General features: G+C 38.8%; 2 protein-coding genes across 2 annotated transcripts in view; one reads left to right on the forward strand and one right to left on the reverse strand.

Moving 5' to 3' along the window:
- The window catches only part of CEP85L (centrosomal protein 85kDa-like), a 107329-nt gene that overhangs the window by 45596 nt on the left and 38644 nt on the right, over positions 1 to 23089 (forward strand). The gene's annotated exons all lie outside the window — the stretch shown is intronic.
- PLN (phospholamban) lies at positions 4446 to 4791 on the reverse strand. Its single transcript, XM_010585855.1, has one exon. The coding sequence runs from the start codon at positions 4789 to 4791 to the stop codon at positions 4633 to 4635; it is 159 nt and encodes a 52-aa protein (XP_010584157.1). The 3' UTR covers positions 4446 to 4632.

Below are 23089 nucleotides of genomic sequence, written 5' to 3' on the forward strand. Positions count from 1 at the left end.
AAAAAAGGAATCTGGATGCTCCTGCAAGCCTTTTTTTCCAAATACCTTAAAAATAATTAAAAAAAAAAAAAAAAGGTTAATGGTAGCTTTCATTTTACTACTGAAGAACTCCTGAAGAACTAATTAATGGAGAAAGGACTTGAATTTTATACAGTTTGGCTCTTTAGTTTGTTTTGGTTTTTTTTTTTAATGTGTATGGTACTTTTCAGGCCCATTTGGTTTTTAAAAGAATGGCCACTCTCAAGACTTGTTCTGTTCCAGCAGTAGACTGTTGAAAATTTACTTTTAGAAGATTTCTGTAGATGCAAAAAGAAAACTTTCTCATCTGGGCAAATTGTACCTCTGTTAATAGGAGTATTTCCTACCCTTCTAGGGTTTGGCATCGTGCAGTGCGGTAGTTAGCATTTTGCCAGCAGTGTGCTGCGTAGGATTCATTGCAGCTTTGCAAATGCCTTATTAAGAATCTAGATTGGGCTGGCAGAGGATGCATCCTTAGTGCTTTTAACCGCACATACACAATAGCTTATTTTAAGATAGTATTAATAACTTAGCAGTTGTGTTTCTATATATAGAAATATACATATATATAAATGAAAGAAACAAATAGGACCGCTCAGCCCTACCAGTGAATGTTGCCAGAACTTCCTTTTAATAACCAGCTAAGTTTTTAGGGAAGATCACAAGAGGGCAGTGTTTTATAGTTTTATATTTTATACAAAAATACACTTTTGGCATACTTTTATCTTAAAACAAACCCCAGACAACCACGGGCTTATAAAGCAATCAGTTCCACTAAACTAACTGTCAGATATTACAATAAATCTAGGGCCTGTTTTAAATAATTTAAATTACCAGGGTTCTTACTGACATGAGCATCAGTTTTTAAAGGAATCCTTATAAATATGTTGTTCTGTTTTTAATCCTTGCAATGAACAAGAGGTGTTCACTCACCTCCTTCCATAACCAAAACGGATTTATTACCACCCCCCCCCAGTTTTTAACATCTAGGTCGAAGCTAAAAGGACTATATTGTTAAATAAAAGATATCTATGGATCTTGTAGGACTTCACAAATATTTTCTAATTGTATTCTGACAGACACTATTAATAACCATACAGATGCAGGTATCTGGTCAGTAATCTATAGTGTATTAGTATGCTTCCAGGTAGGAACAAGAATACTCTGCTCTAATTTCAGCAGAGAGGATATAAGTAAAGAACATCTCAGCATGGGTGCATGTGTCTGACACGATAATTGTTCTGTTTGTAGTTGTAGCAAAACTCACATAAAAGTTACTTGTTACGGGGAGCAAATGTTTTGTGAAAGATTTTTTTTTTAAGCCTATTTTACAGTTGTCTTTCCACCAAGTGGTTCAGTTTTGCTAGCAAGGGCAGTTGTTGCTAAACTGATGCAGAAAAGTTAATAAAGAAATGCAAGTACCTGCTGCCCTCTAAAGTGCCTTACTGACTAGTCTTGATCAGAGCAAAATTTCAATTCTGAAATGGGTCATGTCTTTACCTAGAGAAAAATGGGTAGATATATCAATTTTTGCTGAAGAGCTGGCTGAGGAGGCACATGTTTAAAACCAGCATATTCTTGCTCCTGATTAAGCTATTTCCCAGTGTAAAATTGCTATGGAAGTTTGTAATTTGTTTTTTGGAGGAAGAGTAATAGCCTGTTTAGCTGTCTTTGTTCACCATCAGTGTGTAAGATGAACTTAGTAAAAAGACATAGCCTTGGGTGGAGCGGACCAGAGAATTGAAAACTTAATCCAAGCTACATGCTGTGTTTTGAAATTTTTATTACAGCTCATAAAAGTAGTCAACTTTTTGACTACACTTTCAGAAATTCGTTAGGATCACATATGTATACTAGTTAGTGAGTGTAAATTAAGTATGTGTAAAGTGATCTGGACATCACAAAATAGGCAAGATTACTGTTGAAAACCAAAACAGAATAAATAGCGGTATAAAGAATTAGAAAGCTGTGTGATGACTAGCTCTTTTTCACATAACTTTAATAAGTAGAGGATAGAATGGATGCTTCTTTCTAAACAGAAATGTATGTAAATATCTTATTTTATGCATTAATATTTTTTTCAAGCAGTCATTTTAATAAATAAAAATACAGTAGCTGTTAGTGTTAAAGCCCATATAAGTATACAAAAAAAGATTGTACTATGTACAAAGGGTTTTATTTTTTTAATCCCTGGGTTCAGTTGACATTAAGTTATATAGAGGATGGTAGCAGATTTTCTGATCAGCAGAATCCCAAGACACAAATGAACCATACAGTACATGCAATTTATCTGCATTGCTTTAAAATAACAGTAGGCCTTCCAGTTTATTTATACTTTGTTTTTGTTCTTGTTTATTGTTTTTTAAATAAATAATGGCTTTTCAGGTACATAAGAAGAAAGTAGTGCGTTTGTTTTTTATGAGGAGGGGTGGGGGTTTTATTTTTTTTAGCAATACTTTACTTGGATTTCTGTATATTACTGGCTTGTGAAATCTACAATCCCAATGTGTCCTCACAAAGCGTGTGTTGATACTTTGCTCTTGACACCTTTTTTTCTTCAGGAAGTTTACAGTACTGTAAAACTGTTGTCTACTTCCAATTCAAGTCTCTTGAAACACCTCCAAAGCAAACTAAAACTGGAAACCCTATCCATCACAAAAATAGAGTTTTAAAAAGAGAAGAAAGCAACTTTAGATTTTTCTGTTCCCCCCCCGCCGCCCCTGAAGTGCACTGTGTTTGTGGCTTTTCTTAAGAAGAAGGATTAATGGGGAAAGAAAGTATGCTTAATAAAATCTCATGCATTTGTGAGAGTGGTCAGAATGCATGAAATGGAAATTGAGATTTACATTGACAGTTCAAATCGGTAATGCTCATATACTAACTTGCAGGTGGGGGTGTGTGTTGCTGATCTCATCAGTGCTTGCCCTAATCCTCATACAGTAGCTAACTAATTCCCTTTAGTGATTAACCTTATCTCAAGAGGTCTGGTCTTAGCATATCTATTTGCCAGATAGGCAGTGCATTGCCACTGGACTTGCTTGCATTCCATTGAATACAGAGTTTTTTCAAAGATTTCTTCCCTTCCTGCTCAACTGTTCATTGTCAACGTCTGCTCGTGGAGTATTAAGTCTTAAAGGCAGAATACAAGATTAAGATAAACTTGTTTTGATTTTCTGTATTCATCAATAGGAGTGCTGACATAGAGTGGTATAGAAAGATGCCTGTTTAAAAAAAAAAAAGGATGTCTGTTTGACCTCTGTCTACTGATTCTTGAGCTTTCTTTAAATTTGAAAACTGTATAAAGTTTCTAGGAATTTAGCTTAATACCAGCAACACTGCTCAGTCCTGTTACTGAGAACTGCTGGACTAGAAACTTCATCTTTTATGTGTATAGACTGTGGTTTACATGTTGAAAAGATATATCTGCAATGCTTTCCCTCCTGTGCATAATTGTTTATAAATTTTTTTTTTAATGTATCGTTTCTTTTAGGAAAATACTTGCTCATTCTCTTAACAGGCAGTTGCAGTTGAAGGTGGTGATGTTATTTGTACTTCTATGATACACTTAAATCACAGCAGTAAGGGTGACCTAGACCTTTTTCTTTACCACCACAGATACAAGCCACCTTGTGTGACATTGGCAAGTACCAAGTTTTCTGTAGTTTTAAACTCAGGAAATTATTACATAAATTATAGCAGGCCATAATAAAGCTGTCTGAAGCCAAATATTAAGAACTCGAGAGTTATTTCTGAATTGTGCCAATTGTCATGTCAGTTAAAGAGTGTAGAAAATTCTATCTTTGATACCAGTGTGGTAGTGTCATTCTTTTTTCTGCAACATAGTGAAAAAACTTTCCAGATGTCATTTAGTTCTCTAAGGATGTATCTAGTGAAAAATACTTTAAATGAGGTTGCTTTTGTTTTTTTCTCCCCCCCCGCCCCGCCCTGATCTGAGCTGTGTGTATATATATATATATGTATGTAAGATCCCTTATATGAGGAGAAAAGAAATAGTTTTTATTTCTGGGCTATAAGAGACTTTTGGTTTATTCCCATATTCCCTTAAAACCCACTAAAAGGATCTGAATGCCTTCAGTTGATAATGCAGAGATGCAGCACCTAGAAGTAAGCAGAGCAGAAATTTTCCTAGGATGTATTGAGGGCTCTGTGCCAGTAGCTCTTCTTTGGGCAGATGCAGGCCAGATTTGGAACCCCTCCAAGGGCTTAAGGATTTTCAGAGAAACCTAAAAACAATCAGGCCCCCAAAAAGCGATGTTGCTGTTTGTGTGATCTAGCTAAAACACTGAGGAACTTACCAACTCCATGAAGAGCCAGTACTTTACCCCATTCAGAAAAGACATCTCTTGACTGAGACAGACAGATTAGGTCATGCACAGCTTTACAACAGGCTCTAAACACCGTTCTGCACAGAAGAAGTGTGTTTTTAATACATGTAGCAGGTAGTAAGAGAATAGTGCGATGGTTGGCATACAGCTCTAGTCCAAGTGCTAGCCCCTCTCGCGAGAGGATCCTTGCATTGGGAGTTGCAGGTGTAGGTGTCTCTTCCCTCTGGGGTCACTTTCCTAGAGGACAGTGCAGAGAAGTGCTGGAACTTCAGAGGAGCATCACAATGATACAGATCAGCAAGAGGCAAATTAAAATCAGGCAGAAATTCACAAACAGCTCTTGGAGCCTTTGGCGTGCTTGTGGGTTGACCTCAATAGTTGAGGCTCTCCTCAGAGCAGAGCGGGTTATGTATTGGACCTTCTCCATGGCAACAAGAAAGCAGAGGGCACAAATCAGAGGTTTTAGGAGTGCAGGAAAGAAGAGAAGTTGTCAGGAACAGTGCAAAGAGCCTATTATCTTCTCTTTTGGTTTTAGACAGCCTTTGTGGAGCTGGGAAAGCAGGAAAGTGAAGAGTTAGAAATGCAGAAGTAAAGTGTTTTGATGAGTGCAAACGGTGATTGTTTTAAAGTTCTAAAAAGCCTGAAGTAAATAGATTGCCTTTACAGTGTCTTTACTTTAAAACAGGATTTTTAAAATTTTGTTTTTCAAGTTTAGGTTTGTGCTGTATTGTGCTTCTCCTCCTGAAGGCTACCAAGCACCTGCTTCTTAGCAGTGGTGAGGAATTGTAAAATGGAAATTGTGGATGTGTGGGTTTTACCCCCATCATTGCTTTAGATCCTAATCTCTCTATCCTTTACAGTCTGGGAAAAGGTCATGGCTGATTTCCACCCCCTAACCCCCCTTCATTTGTTTAAGCACACGTGAAAGCCTGACGATATGACTAGAATCACAGACCTTTCAGCCATGAGATCTGGATATTGCTGCTGCTTGTTACTGACCCAGGCAGATAATCTGATTTACCATTACCTTATTCTGGAAGGCAGGAAAAGGAATCTTGTTGAAGCATTTCCATTCCAAGTAAAAATTCTTTATGGTGTGTAATTAAAAGCTGATGTATCACTGTTATAGGGAATTTTAGTAATATATTTCTCAACAGACAAAACAGAGTAAGGACTAAAGACTTTTTTAAAAAAAAAATACATGTAGAACTGTGTTAAAAATGTAGGTGCAAAGGCAGAGAACCACTATGAGGAATAAAACAAAGCATGTATATAACTTACTTTTATAGTGACTATAATTTTTCAGCTTTGTTTGACTTTATGCTGTACCTGTTTTCATCTATTTAAGCAGTTAAACTGCTTGCCAAGTATATTCTGCTTAGCCCTTTGCTGATAACTGTCTGCCTGCCCCAAGTGCAGTAAAAGCAAGACATGCACAGGAATTCTCAAGTGACCTGGCTGAAGGCGCATTCGTTCTCCCAGCCCAATACAGGCTGGGGTGCGTTAGGCTGTTTATCCCCTTCTAGACAAGGCACAGTAGATGAACCACTAATGGATTTACACCAATACAGAAAAGTTTGCGTAACCAGCTTGTGCAACAGACACTGCACAGAGAACAGTATTTCCTGCAGATGACTTCTTCGCAACTTGTTAAAGTCATTTTTTTTAATGCAGGGTGCGTGCAACCTGTGGTCTTTGGGCCGTGTGCGACCTGCTACAGCAAGATATCTGTCTTCTTCGTGGCTGCTGTTTTTCTTGGGGCCCTCGGATTGGAACAGCATGAGTTTTTACCTGCATATACGCACACTAAGTCCATTTCCGTGTACGGCTTTAGATTTAACTGCACACATGCTGGCACCTGCACTGCTGTGTCGCTGCATGTGTTTCACCTGCATCACTCAAGGGGCTTTGAAGCGCTTCTGCAAAAAGCAGTATTAGCTGGTTGGGCATCACAGATGCAAGGCCAACACAGGTGAAGGGGGGATGGTGAGATCTCTCTGGGAGGGGGGGAAAAAAAGATATTCTTCCCTTAGGAAAGCGTGAGGGATGTTGCCGAGAGAGCAGGCGGTAGGTCAGAAGGCTCAGTTGCGTTGAGTCAGCATTAACTGTTTGGACATACATGACTAGACAGGTGATACAAAAGGATCTTAAAAAAAGGAAGGTAGCGTAAGTTAAAATGTATACCTTTTACAGCTAGAAAATGTTTGTAGAGAAGGGATGAGGAAAGGTTAAAATAGAGTAACTTGGTTTTCTTCATTTAAAAGCTTATACAGTTTTGGAAATTTTTGAAACACCTGTGTGTTGTTTTACCTACCAAGCCTGCCTGTGGGAGAAGTTTTCTTGTAAGCAAAGGAAGTAAATTCTGTGTCTGTATTTCAACAAGTTTGGCTTTACAAGTGCATGGCTTTAACTAATAAACACATACCTTGCTTGTTAATCCTCCATGGTGCTGTCACCCACCTAAAGTGTGCATAAAGAGAAACAGATTCAGTAACACAGCTGCATATGGGTGGCTATCAAGGTCAAAATGGACAGCCTGAAAAATAATTACACTGAAATGAAGGCTGGTCATTGCCACAAATAGTAGCTGTTCTCTGCCGTTCAGTCCCCTGACGGTGTTTTAGGTCAATGTTAAGAAGCGTTATGCATGCACACACCACTTCTTGAAAGTGCAGCAACAGGGCAAACTATATTTGACTTTTTTTTTTAAGTCAAAAAGTGTTACTTATGTGTGACAAGACTGCGTACTGCGCAAGAGAAACTGTTGGCTGCATTGCTATGCAGTTGTGTGTTTAATCCAGTGTTACTAATGAATGTGAAAGGCTTGTCTTATGCACAGTGTGAATCTGCAGGAAGAGGTTATGTGGCGGACCCTGTATGTTACTATGTAGGGGATCCCCTACACCTGGTGCCCTAGAATGAGTCACAGATCACAATTACTGCTTCCTTCTTCACTGATATGTGACCGTTTCCCTAATTTGTATTAGGTTATTTTTATCTTTGTTCCTGGGTGCCCTTCACAATGAGAGGAGGTATGTGACCAAAGTGAAAACTGTGGGCCACGCTCGTTCCTGGTGCAACTGCATTTTCATTGAAGTCACACGGGATAAATTTGGCTCCTTTGGAAATGCCACAGCAATTTTAGACACAGCCTGTTTCCTGTCATATGTTTACTAAATGCAGCAGTGATATCAGTGGAATAGCAGAGGTTTGACGTATTTGATTTGTTGCTGTCGCATACGACCAAGTGAAGCCCTGAAAGGGCATTGTTAAAAAGTGATGTTGCGTAACAGTCTACTGCATGGATCTTAATGATGAGATGTCCCCAAAACCCAGTAATTCAGTTTCAACCATTGAAAATAAATGCCTTAATCGCCATAAACATAGTGATGCAAAAAGTACCGTCAAGTTATATGATCCTTGGTCTAATACATGTTTAGAACTGTTACCAAAAATTACCTGGCCTAAGACGTTCCTATAGCTATTTGTGTGAGGAGTGTGATACTCCTAGGCAGGAGGAGGCATCCTCTGCGTGTTCAGAGGAGGTAAGTTTAAAGATCTGTGTGTAGTGCCAAAGCAAAGAAGAACCCTGCATGCAGGACTAAATCCTGCGAGTTGAACTGAACCTGGAGCCCTTTGTCACCATTGTCTGTGGATTGCGTGGCCCCCAGAGGAGGAGATTTTGCAGAGTTTTAAAGCTCTGCCTGTGCACAGCAGCTGCAGTTGATGCGTAGGCATGGTTTTTGTCTTCTCTGGCTGTCCTATGTTGATGTGTATGTCTTATTCCAAGTTGCATTGATTTTTTTTTTTTGAACCCTGCTGTAAAATAGCTCCTCACTGGCAGTGTGGAGTAACAGCAGTTGAGATCTCCAAGTCTGAAAAATCTCCTTTTTTGTATGAGGAAGATGAGGGGTGAGAAGGGAGTGAAGAAGGATGCAGTCTGACTTAACTTTGGAGACCTCTAGAGGGTCTCACTACTGTCAATTTACTTCAGTAATTAAGTTTCCAACAATAAAACAAGTTGCTTACAGGTTTTCAAGTACAGAAGTGATTTATAAAGGTATGTCATAATTTTAATTTTCATTCTCTTACAAAAAATAAATAGTATGGAGGTGACTTGCTAGGATTTACCCCAGCAGCTGAGTTTTGTATTTACCTAGGCTAGGGGTGCAGAATTCTATTGCTTATTCTGATTTTAGTCTGAGAGTTGCACTACGCAGTTGTGTCAGTGAAGAAGGGTATTAAGGATATTAGCCAATTCAACAGCTGGACTGCAGAAAAAGGAAAATCGATTTTTTAATTTTTTTTTTTTTTTTTAAGAAGAAAGCATAAAATGGGAAAGAAAGAGCTGGAGGTTGAAAACAAAGACTGGGATGGGTGAAGACAAGAATACAGACAATAGTGCAGGAGAGCACAAATTGAGGGAGGAAAGTAGAAGAAAATGAGCAGAGGAAGAGAGTGGGAGTGTAGAAAAAGCAAGGAGTTGCGCAAGGGAAAAGAGAAGACTGCAGCTGGAGTACATGAAGTCATTGAAGAGAGCTAGACACTGACTTGTGGCATATGATGTCATTTTTTCAATCACATGCAGAACACATTTCCTTGGGATGGGGTAAGAAGCAACAAATTGTCTCATAGAGTTTGGGAAGTGCTGGTAACAGGAAAAACAAACTCATTTTATCCTTTTTATCTTTTTTAAAGTCTGTTTTGTACTGAAGTGTCAAATGTTTTTCATGTGTTTGGGAGAGGATAGGGGAAGGCTCACACTTTGGATTCTTTTTTTTTTCCCTCCACCTCTTATTAATTCATTCCTCTTAGAATCTTTCTTTTGACTAGCTTTGATGTTCTCAGTGTTCTAGAAGCAAGATTGTCAGTAAGAGCATTTAACTGTATTTCAAGTCCATGAGGATGCGAAATGTGTAGATACCAAGAAATTACACTGATGCATAGTTGAACACACCAGGCTTGGCATTTTGGTTTTTGGAAGTTGTGCACATACCTTGTGGGTAACTGGGACTTGTATTTGTGTGCTAGTCCATTAGAGTAGCCTGGGAGCTAATGTTATGGGCTAGTTTTTAACTCTGGGTTAAATTCCCTGCAACTGCTACAGGACCATGCAGTGGGATCTTGGGCAGGTGCTTCATCCTCCGTACTCATCAGTTCCCCTAATCAAAATAAGACATATAATAATGGTATACTTTTTCCCATCTGTTGGTATGATTTGCCTTTTCCTTCTCTTAGGAAATGAACTGCTTCCTCCACTGTGCGCACTACCTAATACCTTGTTGTTTCAAGTTGGGTTTTAGGTTCTGGTGGTTCATACATCACTACTTAATAATAGGAAATGGGATAAGTGAAATTTGAATTGAAGTCAAAATTGTAATACATCTAGCATGTATAAAAGGTCGAAATGGAAGGGGATGTTGCATGTTGTGTTTCTATCCTTTTTAGAAACTCGGGGGACCATGATATGGCATTGATTGAAAGAAGAATATAGTAGGTAAATTCAGTTTCTGAGAAGTAACTTGATGCCAGGAAAGTCCTCTTAAGCCATGTACCAATCTCTAGAAAGCAAAAGCAGTCTTCTAGTTTTAAAGTGTCTTGTAGTTTAGGGAACATAACATTACTTTCCTGTGGGATTTTTTGTTTCTCCAGTTGGGCTACTTTTTCTATTCCTAAATCAAGTTATTCTTAAAGCAAATAAAAAGCTGCTCTTGTAGCTGTGGAGGTGTATCCCGTACATTTTTGTTTGCTGATGGTCTGAAAAAATCAGTGAAAATCACCTTTACACTATCTGGTTACAAACTGATATTGGTGAGTTTCATATTGTAAAAAGAAGACAGTACGTTCTTAACCTCTTCAGAGGATGAGAAATAAATGCAACTTATTAAAATAGAAATGTGGTATACACATAAATCTGAATCTCTCTAAATACAAATAACATAGTTGTCTTGACAAATGAGTGGCAAAAAAAAAAAGCAGAAAACTGTTACTTACTGTAAATTAAATGCAGTATTTCACATCTGATTTGTAACATTTATCACCTGCTATGTAGCACATGCTTCTGTCATGACTGTCAGCTGTTGTTATTCAGGGTTTGGATGTCTGTGACATGGGATTTTATTGGTGTGAAATTTTTAGATTTAACTTAACAGCAGAGCCACACTGTCATCTACTTTAAATTACCTAACTCTGTGGCAGGATAGAATTCAGATGAATGGGCGTCTAACCTGCTGTAGCTATGGATGCATTCCAGTAAAGAGCTGCCTACACCAATTGAGTTTCTATGTGTGTGTTCAATTTGTGTGTGTATGCATAAACTCTGTATTTTTAAAGGTGCATGTATGCAGCGTTTGTGTTAGGAGAGAAAGATTCTCTGCATGGTAGAATAACCCCAAATTTCTCTCTTCACTTGAAAATACATTTTATTTAACTTTAGCCTTGGAAAAAAATCTCAGAATCTTCTTGCTCATTGTATGCATTGGTTTGAAGGCCCTGGGAGGTCTGAAGTGCTGCTTCTGCTTGCTGGAAATAGCTTCTAGAGAACTTCATAACAGATTGTTTGCCTTAGGAGTAACAGGATGTCCGGACACTTCCAGTACTTGCCGATTCAAAACTGGCACAAGGCTGCTGAGCACAAACCCAAGCACCTGCCTTGATGCCTAGCAGTCGGTAATAGGGAAAGGAATTAGGTGTGTCTGTTCAGTAACGGGGAAAACATGCCTCATGAAATTAAGGTCTATATTAAGCCTGTCTTTTCTAAAAGCAGAACCTGAAGTAAACGTAAGTAGTAAGGTGTGAATTGATGGAAGAAGCGGACATGATTGTAAGGAGAAGAAATTCTTTAGAGACCTACATATTCATGAATCATATTACTTTTTAAAATATTTGTATATCTAAATATTAAATGTCCTTTATGTGACATATTTCTGTTCGAGATGCACGCTTTTTTGTTTGCAGTGATTTTAAAGCTGGGGTTGTATTTTGTTGTACAGTGTGTATGTGCTTCCCTTAGTTGGAAATAAATGGATTACTTTCTGCATTTGAAATTCAGTTCATGATGTTACAAATCCTAGCTAAATTATTTACCTGTTATTGTAAGCATTCTAGCACAAGTTTGGTAGTTACAATGACCAGCAGGAGAAAATTAACCTTTAAAGGAATTCACAGCCAAAACGCTATATGAATTCTGTAGCTTGAACTGCAGGTTGAATAACATGATGTAATTTCAGTTCTAGTACTGCTATAAACTGCTTAAGTTTTTAAATTAAGTGTACGTTTTCATCATACAGCAAAAAAATGTTTGCTCTCTCAATGTGTTAGCTCATAAAAATGCTTTTCTGAGTTAAATGGTGAAAGAGCTTTACCTTTGCTGGGCTGTGGGTAGGCAGCTTTGGGGAAACAAAAGTGTCCCTACAAAACTTAAGTGAATTACTCTCTTTGTGGATTTTATATTAAAAAACAAGAATCAAACCAAATGTATTAAAAGGAGAGGCAAAGGTTTGAGGAAAATGATGAAAGCTTGTCACCTTCTAGTGTAATACCACCTGTATAAATCATCTACCCAAAGACAGCTAGTGTCCCACCAGCATGTAGAAAAATCTCAGTTGCCTTTATTGTTGCTAAAATATGTTGTCCCCCACAGCATTATACTTCTGACTTGGAGCTGTAATGCCTCCACGTCCATATTTTTGATAAACAGTTATAACCAACTGTTAATTTGAGTAGAGGAGTTTTTGTAACAAACCACAGCTACAGTGCTTTGCTGTAAGAATTAAAAGCATAAAAGAGAGGTTTCTTACCTCTGGTGTGTCTGTTAGTGAAGCACAGAGGAGCCTGCTCGGGGCTGTGGGAAGCGTCTGTAGATCTCTGGCAACTTGTCCGAGTCTGTGACCAAGTTGTGGGAACAATTGAAGTACGTTATGTTGAGGGGAAAAAATAACAAAAGTTTCAGAGGCAGGACTCCCGGCGTCATTCAGCAGCTCACAAGTTGTGATTGGTCCCATTTCTGCCTTCTGACACAGGCAGTTGCTCCTCTAAACTTGTTCACAGCAGTAATATATTAAACATGGGCAACATCTTTTTGTCTCGTGAAGGGAACCGTGTGCCAGGGAGACCACCTGCGCGGCCCCAGGATGAAGGAATCTGGGAAGCGGCACGCTTCAGCGGGGTAGCGAAGGGAGCCACTTGCTTACAGCCTGCCTTTTCTTAAACAAGAACTTAAATGGGAATTTGTTCAGGGAGCTGTTTTCGGATGAGTTACTTTTGCTACAGCAATGTTTCTTTTTCTTCATCATAAAACCCCCTAAATATCTAGTGTGGATGATCACATTTCATATAGGGTTTTGACTTGGAATGATTTGGTTTTGTACAAGGGGTTTCTTAAACTACAGTTTCAGTATATATAGTTTTGATAATTCTGTTACACAGCTGGTATTCAGTTTACAGTGCATGATGTGTGTTTTCCAATGTCATCTTTCTTCTGGCAATGCTTGAACCGAAGTAATTTTTCTGTATTTCAAGTCTCTTCCAACCTCTAAGTTAATTTGTGGGTTAGAGGATTTGTTTTCTCCAAATAAAATCCAGCATATATAAGTTCCTCTCCAAAATTTATCATTCCTGTATGATTTGAAGTATTTACCTTTCCTTTAAAACACCCACCCACCTTTTTTCTCCCCCTCCCTCTTTTTGTGGCTGGAAACTATCCAAGAGATTTTTGAGAACCTGTTCTGTTTGTTTGGGTAGGAGCAGCAGCTGGATGCTACCTTGCAGGTTATCTTATGTGTATTATCCTGTGCTGGGAAGTGACAAATGAGACCACAGTGCATATATGGAGCAGGTTTTGTGCATCCGGGAAGTGGAGGATTTACTGGATGTGGAAGGACTGAACCGTTGAGTGTGCAAGCATCCAACATCAGGCTTCGTATGTGGATGCTACTTACAGCATATGCCTTTTCCTGATTTGGAAACTGCAGGCAAAAATACAGAAGCTCAGCCTAACTCTGAACACTTACAGATCCGGTTTTGACAATAATTGTTTAGCATAGATTAGTGCTTGTCTTTTGAGCAGGAAACCAGACATGGTGAGGGTTTTTTTTTTAGTTTGGCTTTTTCAGTCCCTATAAGCCCTGCTGTGATACATGCTGCAAACCAGAGACAAAAAGACCTTGGAGGTGATGTACCACCTTGTTTCAAATTGAGCTCTATTTTTATTTTTGTAAATAAGGTTTAGCTCTTCTGCAAAATTGGTTATAATATGGTTGAAGTTAGCAACTCAGTTTTAATACAATAAATCTGCCTGCTTTCTGTTATCCTTTGATATCAGACCCAGGAGTTTTAGGGTCACATACTTCAGTTGAAAGTTAATTGAGTATCTCCACAGTGAGGAGTGATAGTTCTTTACCACCGCAAAGGGTTTCATAATTTACTTATGGCATTATTAACATTATAAATCTCTTTATAAATCTCAGTCAAGAAAACTATATTTGGTCTTTTAATGAGGGAAGTTTCATGGGTTTAGTGCATGCTGTCATCCAGCAAAAGTACTGCTATCATTGCATTGTTTGCTTTTTGTAAGGTGTAATACGAAACTTGCACTATTGAAATTCACCTCTGTACTTTGTTGAACACCCAGCACTGCAGTAGCTGTGATGCCAGTTCCTCCCTTTACCAAGTCACTCATGTTATTTAGTTACTGTACACCAAATTCTCAGCTTTTTTTGTTAGTGAATTGGACCTAATCATAATTTTGGAGTTTTTGGAAATGATATGCCTTAAAAGAATGCTGGCTTTGTTTGTGAGCTGCTGACACAGTCATAGCTTGGCTGTCTTTTTAAAGAATGACAGTTAAATGTGCAAGGTAAGGTATTAATAAAAATAGTACTATCTCATCAGAAATATAATACATGCCTTCTGTAAATGTCTAACTCGGATAAGAAATTTTTAAATTGAAAATATATTTGTTAAATAACATAACTTGCACAAATTCAGACCACATGGATGTTGTAGAACTTGTATTGATGTTGTTTCTTTGACAACAAGCTTGTTTGGGTACCCTCTCTGGAGAACATTTTTCTAGTTCAGTTTAGTATTGCTTTTTTGTGTAGCTCACGGGGATTTTGGTGGGGTTCTGAGGCAGATGCCAAAGTGCTGCTCATGGGACGTGTCAGTCTGACAGATACAGACAGTATATGTGAGCACACCATTGTCCTGTTTGATTCACCCCTGGGTGAATGGGTCCAGACATCCGTGGATATCAGAAAGGAAAAGCTTTAAAAAAGGAATCTGTGTTGGAGGTTCTGGTCTGCTTTATTTTGTTCTGGGGAACAAAAATGCGCAGCTGTTGCTTGCTTGACCTTAAATGGAGATGATCTGGGCTTTCTCCAGTGGGATTAGAAATCTGCCACCAGAGCATGTTTCCTCTCATAAATTTATTTAGAGATCCGGTTGGTGTTTGGGATAATGTCCAAAAAGAGACGTGTTATACTACAGCATACCAGCTCCTTTATTTAAATAATAATAATACTAATACTTTTATTCACATTGGCAATAATTTCCTGGGCTATTTTTGCCTTTCATGTGCTAGTTTTAAAATTCCAGCTGTAGACACTGGCTACCTGTATAATCTGTGTATGGAGTTTGAAATGTCAGTATCTGGTCTGTTGATAATCCATGAATCTGCATAGAAATGAACTGTAACCCAAGCCCAATTACTTATAATATACAAGTAAAGAAATCCAGCAGTAAGTCTGAGTACTCAGCTTAGTGCATAATTTCATGGTGCTGCTGCAGTTTTCTTTCTTACTGCAAGTGTACCTCTACAATATCACACCGCTAAGGTTCTTGTGTTGCCTGTATTTGGTTTAAAAGTAGCTAAAAACGAAGAGAAGGGAGAAGCGGATGCTCCCACAGATGCGCACTGGTTTGTTTGTATAAGCGGGACAGAACAGCAGATTTTGGTATTGAAGCTGAACACTAAAACGAAATCTTTCCTTTTTGTAACCAGTGTTTTTCTGGCCTGATTCTGAGATGCTTCCTGCATCATATGTAATTGCTTGTAGCCATCCAGGTATCATCAAATGTGGCTTACAAGACACTTTTTGCTGATCCCTGCAAAGGGAAAGGACCCAGCTAACATATCCTTCAGTTACATTAGCACTGCAGGCCAAATACAACCTGAAGGGAGATGAGAGGTTTTTTTCCTTCTAGAAATATGGGAAAAGCAGTATTTTCAGCTGGTTTGAACAGCATTCCAGATTTACACCAGGTAAGGAGATAGCCTAATCAATTCGGAGACAGTAAGATTTTTTTATGCCTTTGAGTTTTCTTGCTTGAATTTGATGGATTTATGACCCATGCGGTTTTATGTTTTACCTGATACCTACTTTAATGCTTATCTGACTTCAGTGATTCTCATTCACATCTGGAATCTCAATGTTTTTTGGATGTATGTGGACGAAGTTGCCTTTCTGAGGCTGCAGATTTTCCTGCTTCTATGGTGAGACTTAGTCTCTGTTAGCATTATAGGAAACAGCTCTGCTGAGAAATCTAGGCTTTGCGTCGTGTTATTCTCCTCTGGGACAAGAAGTATTTACTTTTCCTAAGCACTGGACAGTCATTAAATTAGTTTGATCTTCACATTTTGTTCTTCATTATAAACAAGGTGAACTTAATTTTGTGAAGCTGCAGCTTGTGAAGCATACCATTGCAAAGTGATTAAAAAAACCTGTACAAAATAAATTAATAGAAAACTATACAACTTGGGCTGAAATAGTTCTTATTTTGGGAATGCTGAAGGCTCTGGCAGGACTAGTCATCTGATTTGTTACTAACCAAAGACATTTTCAGAAAGGTCAGCTTGAATGTTTTCATTTCAGTTGCTGTTACTGGCATGAACTTTTAACCATTAAAGTAGATCACAGGGCTCAGAAGTGTGTAACGCCTGTTTATTGTCTTTGGTGCTTTGACCCAATGTTAGGAGAGAAGTAGGGGAACAAGAAATTTTGACTGGCTCTTGCTCTGAAAATCCACAGTGGCCTTCCTCCTGCCATACCCCCATAGGGAGCACTTATTTCACTTGGAGGCAACACAATTAGCACAGACTTGAGCCATGTAGCTTTTTTATTTTGCCACAGAGTACTGACAGCACCAAAAAAGTACTCTTTCAAATACCTGGTTGTTTTCGTATCAGCAAAGTGTACTTTTTTACTAGATTAATGAAGGTCAAATAATTGAATAGTAGCAATTTATTGCAGTGGTGCACAGTGTCTTCAAAATAGCAACATGATACCGAATAGGAAGTTTGGTGATCCTCATTACAGTGGAAGGTTTTTTAATTTCTATGAAATGCCTGGGAGAACTGTATTTTGATGTTACTGGTGTCCTCAATTGGTTAAGCTGCACAACGTGCTTTAGGTGGTGTGCTGAGACCCTTGTACCTAAGAAGCTGTGTTGAGTGTCTTTGAGATAAACTGTTCTAGGAAGCACAGAGATTAGTTGTGTTATTTGACATGTTATGAGTGATGGATGAACGGCGGGACAAAGGCATATGAAGGAGAGATAAAGTTGGAAGACCATGTTCCAGTTGCCAAGTGGTGGTGCTGGATTACCTCCACTTAAACATTAGTAACTGCAGAATGGAGGAGAAACGATTGGGGTTTAGATTCAGCTGCTACCTATCTTCAGCCAAAGGTTGTCCTAACAGAAGTACATAAACATTCCCCAAATGATGAACGCATTAGCAGCACTTAGAAGCAGAAGGACTCTCGTGCAGAGTACTACGGTAACCGCCCTCACGTACTGTGGAGGGGGAGCTTGCAGACTGGTGGCCTCAACATCTTGCCTCCCTGGGATCTTCATTCAGATCGACGTGGAGATAGTGTAGAGCGGACATTTAGAGGGTTTTCAGGCTAATTTTCAGTTGGTCCTAGTTTGAGATGTGCATATGGGAAATGTGAACGAGAAACACCTTTCTTTCTCTTGGTTGATGTTACAGAATGGCGTCTGTCTTTTCATCGCTTATTTCTTCTGCCCATTGCTCTGCCTTTTTTTCTTCTTTTTTTTTCTTCTGTGGAGTGGCTATACACAAGACTAGCACAATTCCCATGGTGAATGTCAGCTATTTATCACTTTCTTTCTTACGTGCAATTCATAGCTAAAACAGTAAGGTAACTTTTTTTTACTTCATTAGAAATCATTGAAGTTTATTTAAACAACGCAGTGTCTTTTTCCTCTTCAGAAATGAAGTGCTGTTTCACAATTACATATACAGGAAAAAAAATCCTTTATTTTAAAAATAAAATTTTGTTTCACTCCTAGCACCCCAGAAAATTAAGATCCCAAATGTTATTACTTGAGAATTTGAGGTACAAAACTACATATTTTTCTTTATTCTGTTGTAGAATGTGCCAAAATAAAAATGTTGCTCTACTCCTCTAGTTCAGACCATCTCTGAGTAGCAAGAACAGATTTCCCGGTCTTGCAAGTATTTTCTGACTACGTATTTTGCTACAGGCAGCTGCTTCCTGGTGGAAGTTCTGTTGTCGCTCACTGGAGTGTGGAAACTTTGTCATGTATAGTCTCACAGGTCCTTTGGACTGTAGCTGCCTGGCCACTGAGATGATGTGGAGAGCTTTTCTACCTCCTTTTATGACTTTCTTTTTACAGAAGAAACTATTTGCTTTCCTCTTTTTGTGGCCTCTACTGAAAATTAATTTGTCCTATGGTTTTGAAATACAGTCCTTTGTATCAGTTGGTTATAGGAATATTTGGTATAAAAATACTGTTGACGTCTCTGTGAATTAGAAAATGAAAATAAAGGCGGTTCTTTCTGAAACATGAACTTTGCCACCTTCTAGATGAGCCTCCTTCTTCTGTCTTAAAATACAGTTGCCTAATTCACGTTATATTGGATTACTCTAGTACTAGTTTTAAAAGAAGAGACTAAATGTGTATCTATAGTTTGGGTTTTTTTCTTTCAATAAACTGCAGCATTTACATTAAATCTGAAACTCTTCAGACTGCAATAACTCCTGTGTGGATTAAGAAGTATACAGATGAAGGTTATACTGTTTTGCTTGATTAGTTTAATTTATTAGCTACCACTGTGAACAGAGGATGAGCATACTTGATGAGGGGAAGGGAAAGGAAAAAAGGGGACATTTCAGTGTAAAAAGGGTCTTCAAATATGTTTAGAAGGCTGAAAAACACACCTGCTTGAATGAATATTCAGTATGAATTTTTCAGTGTGTAGGACTACAGAGGCAAAATTAGAGAGCATCTCCTAAGTTCTCTACAGACCACCTGAGCTTCCTTGTGCTTCCTTCCACCTATGGAGGATTTTACAGGTTTCCATTGATCTAAAATACATTAGTAACGACAGTGCAGAAAGGTGACTTGAGAATTAGCAAGCCTTTTGAATTTGACTAGTGGATAGAGTATAGCTTAATGGAAGTAGCAGTGGACTGGAATTTGGAAAATGATGATTTCGAATCTCATCCGCGTTACCAGATTAGCACATGTTTATTTCTGTTTTCTTCCAAAGACTGTAAGAAAGCTATTTTGAGCTTCAATCACAGAGATACTAGGTAAAGAGGTGTGCATACAGCTTTGAACTAGTTGTTATTGAACCAGCTTTTACTTCTTCCCAGATGCACTATTAGACAGTATACTAGGAAGGTTTTGCTGCAGGTGCCCCACTTCTAGCAGAGTGGCTCACCACTACTCTGGGAATCATTTTCCCCTCTCATTCTTTCACTATTAGACACAAAAGGGAGTCTCCAGCTGGAGCATCAGGAGACCTGCCTTTGTGTGTGACATTTTCTAGCATGATGAAAAATAGATTCAGATCCCGTCGAACAGAATATGCAGCTTCATCTCCATTTTGGCTCCAAGAATGTTCTGGATGGATAAGATCTTGCTTTTCTTTTTAATTCAGTCAATAACTTGATTCAACACATGTTTATTTCTCTTCAGGCAGAGATAGTCTCATTTGTATCTGTTAAAACCAGTATTTTGGTTATAAAATGGTTTCAACGCTAGAGAACCTGCTGTGTTCTGGTGCTCTTTGGAGAGCCTTGGACAAATTGTCTTTGCTGTTGTCTGTTCCCTTTCTGTAGAATGAGAATTATACGGCTAGTTTCTTTTTAACATACTTTGAGACCTACAAGTGACAAGTACTAATTGCTGGTGATGCAAGTGATATTTATTTTTTTACTGTGAACTTCTTCTACTCTTTCTGCTTATATTAAGAAGGTACTAGGGCTACCCCCCCGCCAGTTTATCTCCTAAGGAAAGAAAACACCTTCACACACTGACACGGATGTTCAAATGCACCCTTACATCATGCTGCTACTTTTGTTAGAGACAAGTGCGTTTCAAGTACCCCTCATAAACTCAAGTGGGAAAGGTTCATAATCTGGATTGAAGCCAAACAGTTTAAATATCTGTCACTTATTCCACACACAAATTGTGTGACTACCTTCCGTGCTTGTGTGGTTCCCAGTTTCATAGACAGTCCAGTGTTAAACTGGCTGCATTTCTTCTGTTTGTCAGTGATGCAGAAGTTTCAGGCCAGGATTTTCAAGTGTCTGACTTTTGAGATTCCAGGATCTGATTTGTCAGAGGTGCAAAGCCTCTGTAATTACCTCTGAAATTTAGAAAGTCACACAGGTACATGGTGTCTTCCATGTGAGTTTAAATTTTTTTAATTTTTTTCCCCCAAAATTCTGGGGTGACTGAGTAATTGTTGTTTACTTGATGATATGTGATGTATGTGATGCTGTACAGGGATGGTGGTGGAATCCCTGCCCAAAGCAATGGAAATCTTTTCACAGTAGGTCCATATGCTGTCCTGCTTGGTCTGCTGGGTGAAACACAGCTAGTTCCTTCAAGGGAGAATTCCTGCAGTGGGGGCAGAAAACATGAGGATGCCTCTAGTTTTTCCATCTGCTGAAGTTCTTCAAGGTAGTCATCAACAGAGCTCTGACATCCATAGATCTTACTAACTCTGCATGAGGCTGTTTTTGTTGAGAACTTGGTTTTGTCTTCCAATCGTCAGTAAGGTGGCTTTACTAAATCCCCCACTTGCTGCTGTTTATAGAATATCCTTGTATTTTTTCCTTGTATTTTTTAAATCTTTGTTCATGGTAATGAGAGCTGGAGGAGAACAAAGGGGGTGGTGGTAAGTTTCTGTTTACTATTTTGGTTTATCAGCCTAAAAGGGAGTGGAAAACTGTGTTACCTAATCATTCCTTCCCCATGTGCTATCAGTTGTAACGTACAGAAGTTGCATCTGCAAAACTTGAAATCCACAGGTTCCAGTAATTTGGCTAGACTCCCATTCTTTCTGCAAGTGCCCATAGAGACCAGTTCTGGACTGCCATTTTAAAATGAAGTGTGCTATTATGAGTTTATGTGAATACTTGGGTTTGTTATCATATAAATATTTTGAACGTTTCTGCTTTATTTTTGTGGGAGTTTTTTCTTTTTAATTTCACTTAAATCTGGTGCATACTACACTCATGGCTCATGTTTCTTTTAAAGTCATGAAAAGCTAAAATGGAATGCAGAAGAGAGGCTCAGTTTTCTGGTTCGGGGGCCAGCACCCTTCACAGAATCTAAAGATCTTCCATTTGAAAAATTGGGACCCTTGATAAAGAATTTGCAGAGCATCAGTTTTCCCCAAATGCATACCCCTGCTTCACGTTAGATTTAGTGACTTAACTCTCTTTCAATATGTTTGCATGCTTTGTTAAGAGAAACTGATGCTCTGTGCATATTAGGTTCTTTTAAATTTTCTTCTCCAATTACTGCACAGCAAGTATTTTTTCCTCCCCCTTCTAATATTTGCCACTCTCTTTGGTGAAAGTCGCACTCTCTTTTCATTACCCTCTTGTTAACAGAAGGGCTCCTGTCTGTTTCTGTGCAAGACTGGTGGCCAGCTTTGCTCATCCTTCCAGAGTTCATGCAGGCTGGCAAAAAATACAACACCTTTTTGCTTGCTTTCTAGGTCACTTTTTGCATCAACACTGGCCCTCAGAAAACTGGTATTTGTAAATATTAGCAATGTGCATTTAACATAAAGGTTTTTATAAACGATTGGAACATGGTTGAGGATGCCTGAGTGCAAATGACTGAGATATTTTACTTTTAGGGGTGCTTCCATTCATGACCAATTTGGGCCTTATCTTGTCTTCCCAACTATTCCTTTTTTCTAATCTATTTCTGTCTTACTTGTACAGTTCATAAATTTTGTAGGAAATAACATATGTCCTACATTTGTGCAGCACTTCAAACAATGGTCTTTTTGTGGGCTTTGAATAGCTGTAATCACTTTTTGGTCATGGTGCTTTCCAGGCCAGAATAGGAAACAAAACAAAACAAAAAAATCAATTTAACAGTTGTTTAAAGTTGTTCTCCTTGTGGAAGCTCCCTTTCATCTCCAGATTTGTTAATTATTTTTGTTTTAGTAAAGAATATTTGAATTTAAATGTAATGGGAAGATAAAATGAACACTTAATAAAACAAGTGTTTCTATACTTAGGAAAGACCCAATTGTTATCAGTGGAAAATTCCAGGCACTGTTGCTTTTAGCGTCATATTAAGTGGCACCTAGAAGTGTTTTGTGTTCATAACATTTGCCAGAATATAAATGGCAAGGATTTCTGACAAAAATAATATTGGTGTTGCATGGAGTATAAAGGAATGTTATAGCAACACATAAAAGCAAGAGAAGTGTAATTGTTCCTAGGAAGATAAACAGAAGAGGGCATGTAATCTAGGCTGCAGCTCTGGGAGTGCCGGTTTCACTCTACGAACGCAGTCGCTTAAGGTGGCAGCGGTGGGAGTCCCGGAGGGCTGCTGAGTGGCTCCTGTAATGAGACGGTCCTTGACTCATACAGTAACAACGTCCATCTGTAGGGATCTTGCAGAGTCTTTTCGGAGTTAACATATTGACTTCTTAGCTTGTTGTTTGAGGCTTTCGCACAATACTATCAAGGATGCTAGAGGGAATGAAACCATGCCAGTTAAGCGGTGGCCAGCATTCCGGTTCACTTCCCTTACTAATCCCCTGTTATATTCCTGTTTTATTCAGGAACCCCTGCTGGATGCATGTTCTGAGCACGTACAGACCTTTCACACGTACACTCTCTGACTGTAGGCTAGGACTGTGCTCTTGGTCCTGTGTGTGCTCTTGTAATTCAGATAACCAGCACAGGCAGGACTATTTCGAAAGATAAGAAAGTGCAGGAGGTTTTTGTTTTTATTTTCTTATGCCACTTTCATGTGGAAGTTCCTTTTCTTGAATTGATAGCATAGCTAAACACACCAGGTCTTGGCCAGTAACTTGACAGTGTCACAGCAGCTGCATAGTAGTATTTTTTTCAGAAGCTTATAAAATACTCAGTCCATTAACTGATACTTTTGGAGGGTTTGGCACTGTCTGGAGTTGAGATAATTCAACTTGTGGTTGTGTGTTTGTACTAATCCAGCACAAAGCTGTGCCACTGCAAAACGTGCTGTCTTGTATGCTGCTTTTCCACTTAACAGTGTGTGCCAGCGCTAGATTTCACATGGCCTTGTACAATGAATCTGATAGGAACCTGACCTAGATACAAATAACCTTCATGTGTATGGATGGAGGGAGAGTGTAGGACTAGGGCTGTCAGGAGGGAGCTGAAAGGTATGAATGTTTGAAGTGGTGAGAAGGGGCAGGAGAACAGGCCCCC

The sequence above is a fragment of the Haliaeetus leucocephalus genome, unplaced genomic scaffold, assembly GCF_000737465.1.
Source record: "Haliaeetus leucocephalus isolate CR32 unplaced genomic scaffold, Haliaeetus_leucocephalus-4.0 Scaffold130, whole genome shotgun sequence".
In the NCBI taxonomy this organism is placed as follows: Eukaryota; Metazoa; Chordata; class Aves; order Accipitriformes; family Accipitridae; genus Haliaeetus; species Haliaeetus leucocephalus.

What these genes read in the sequence shown, in the direction of transcription:
- PLN (XM_010585855.1), bottom strand. Translation starts at nt 4,791, where the DNA reads ATGGAGAAGGTCCAATACATAACCCGCTCTGCTCTGAGGAGAGCCTCA.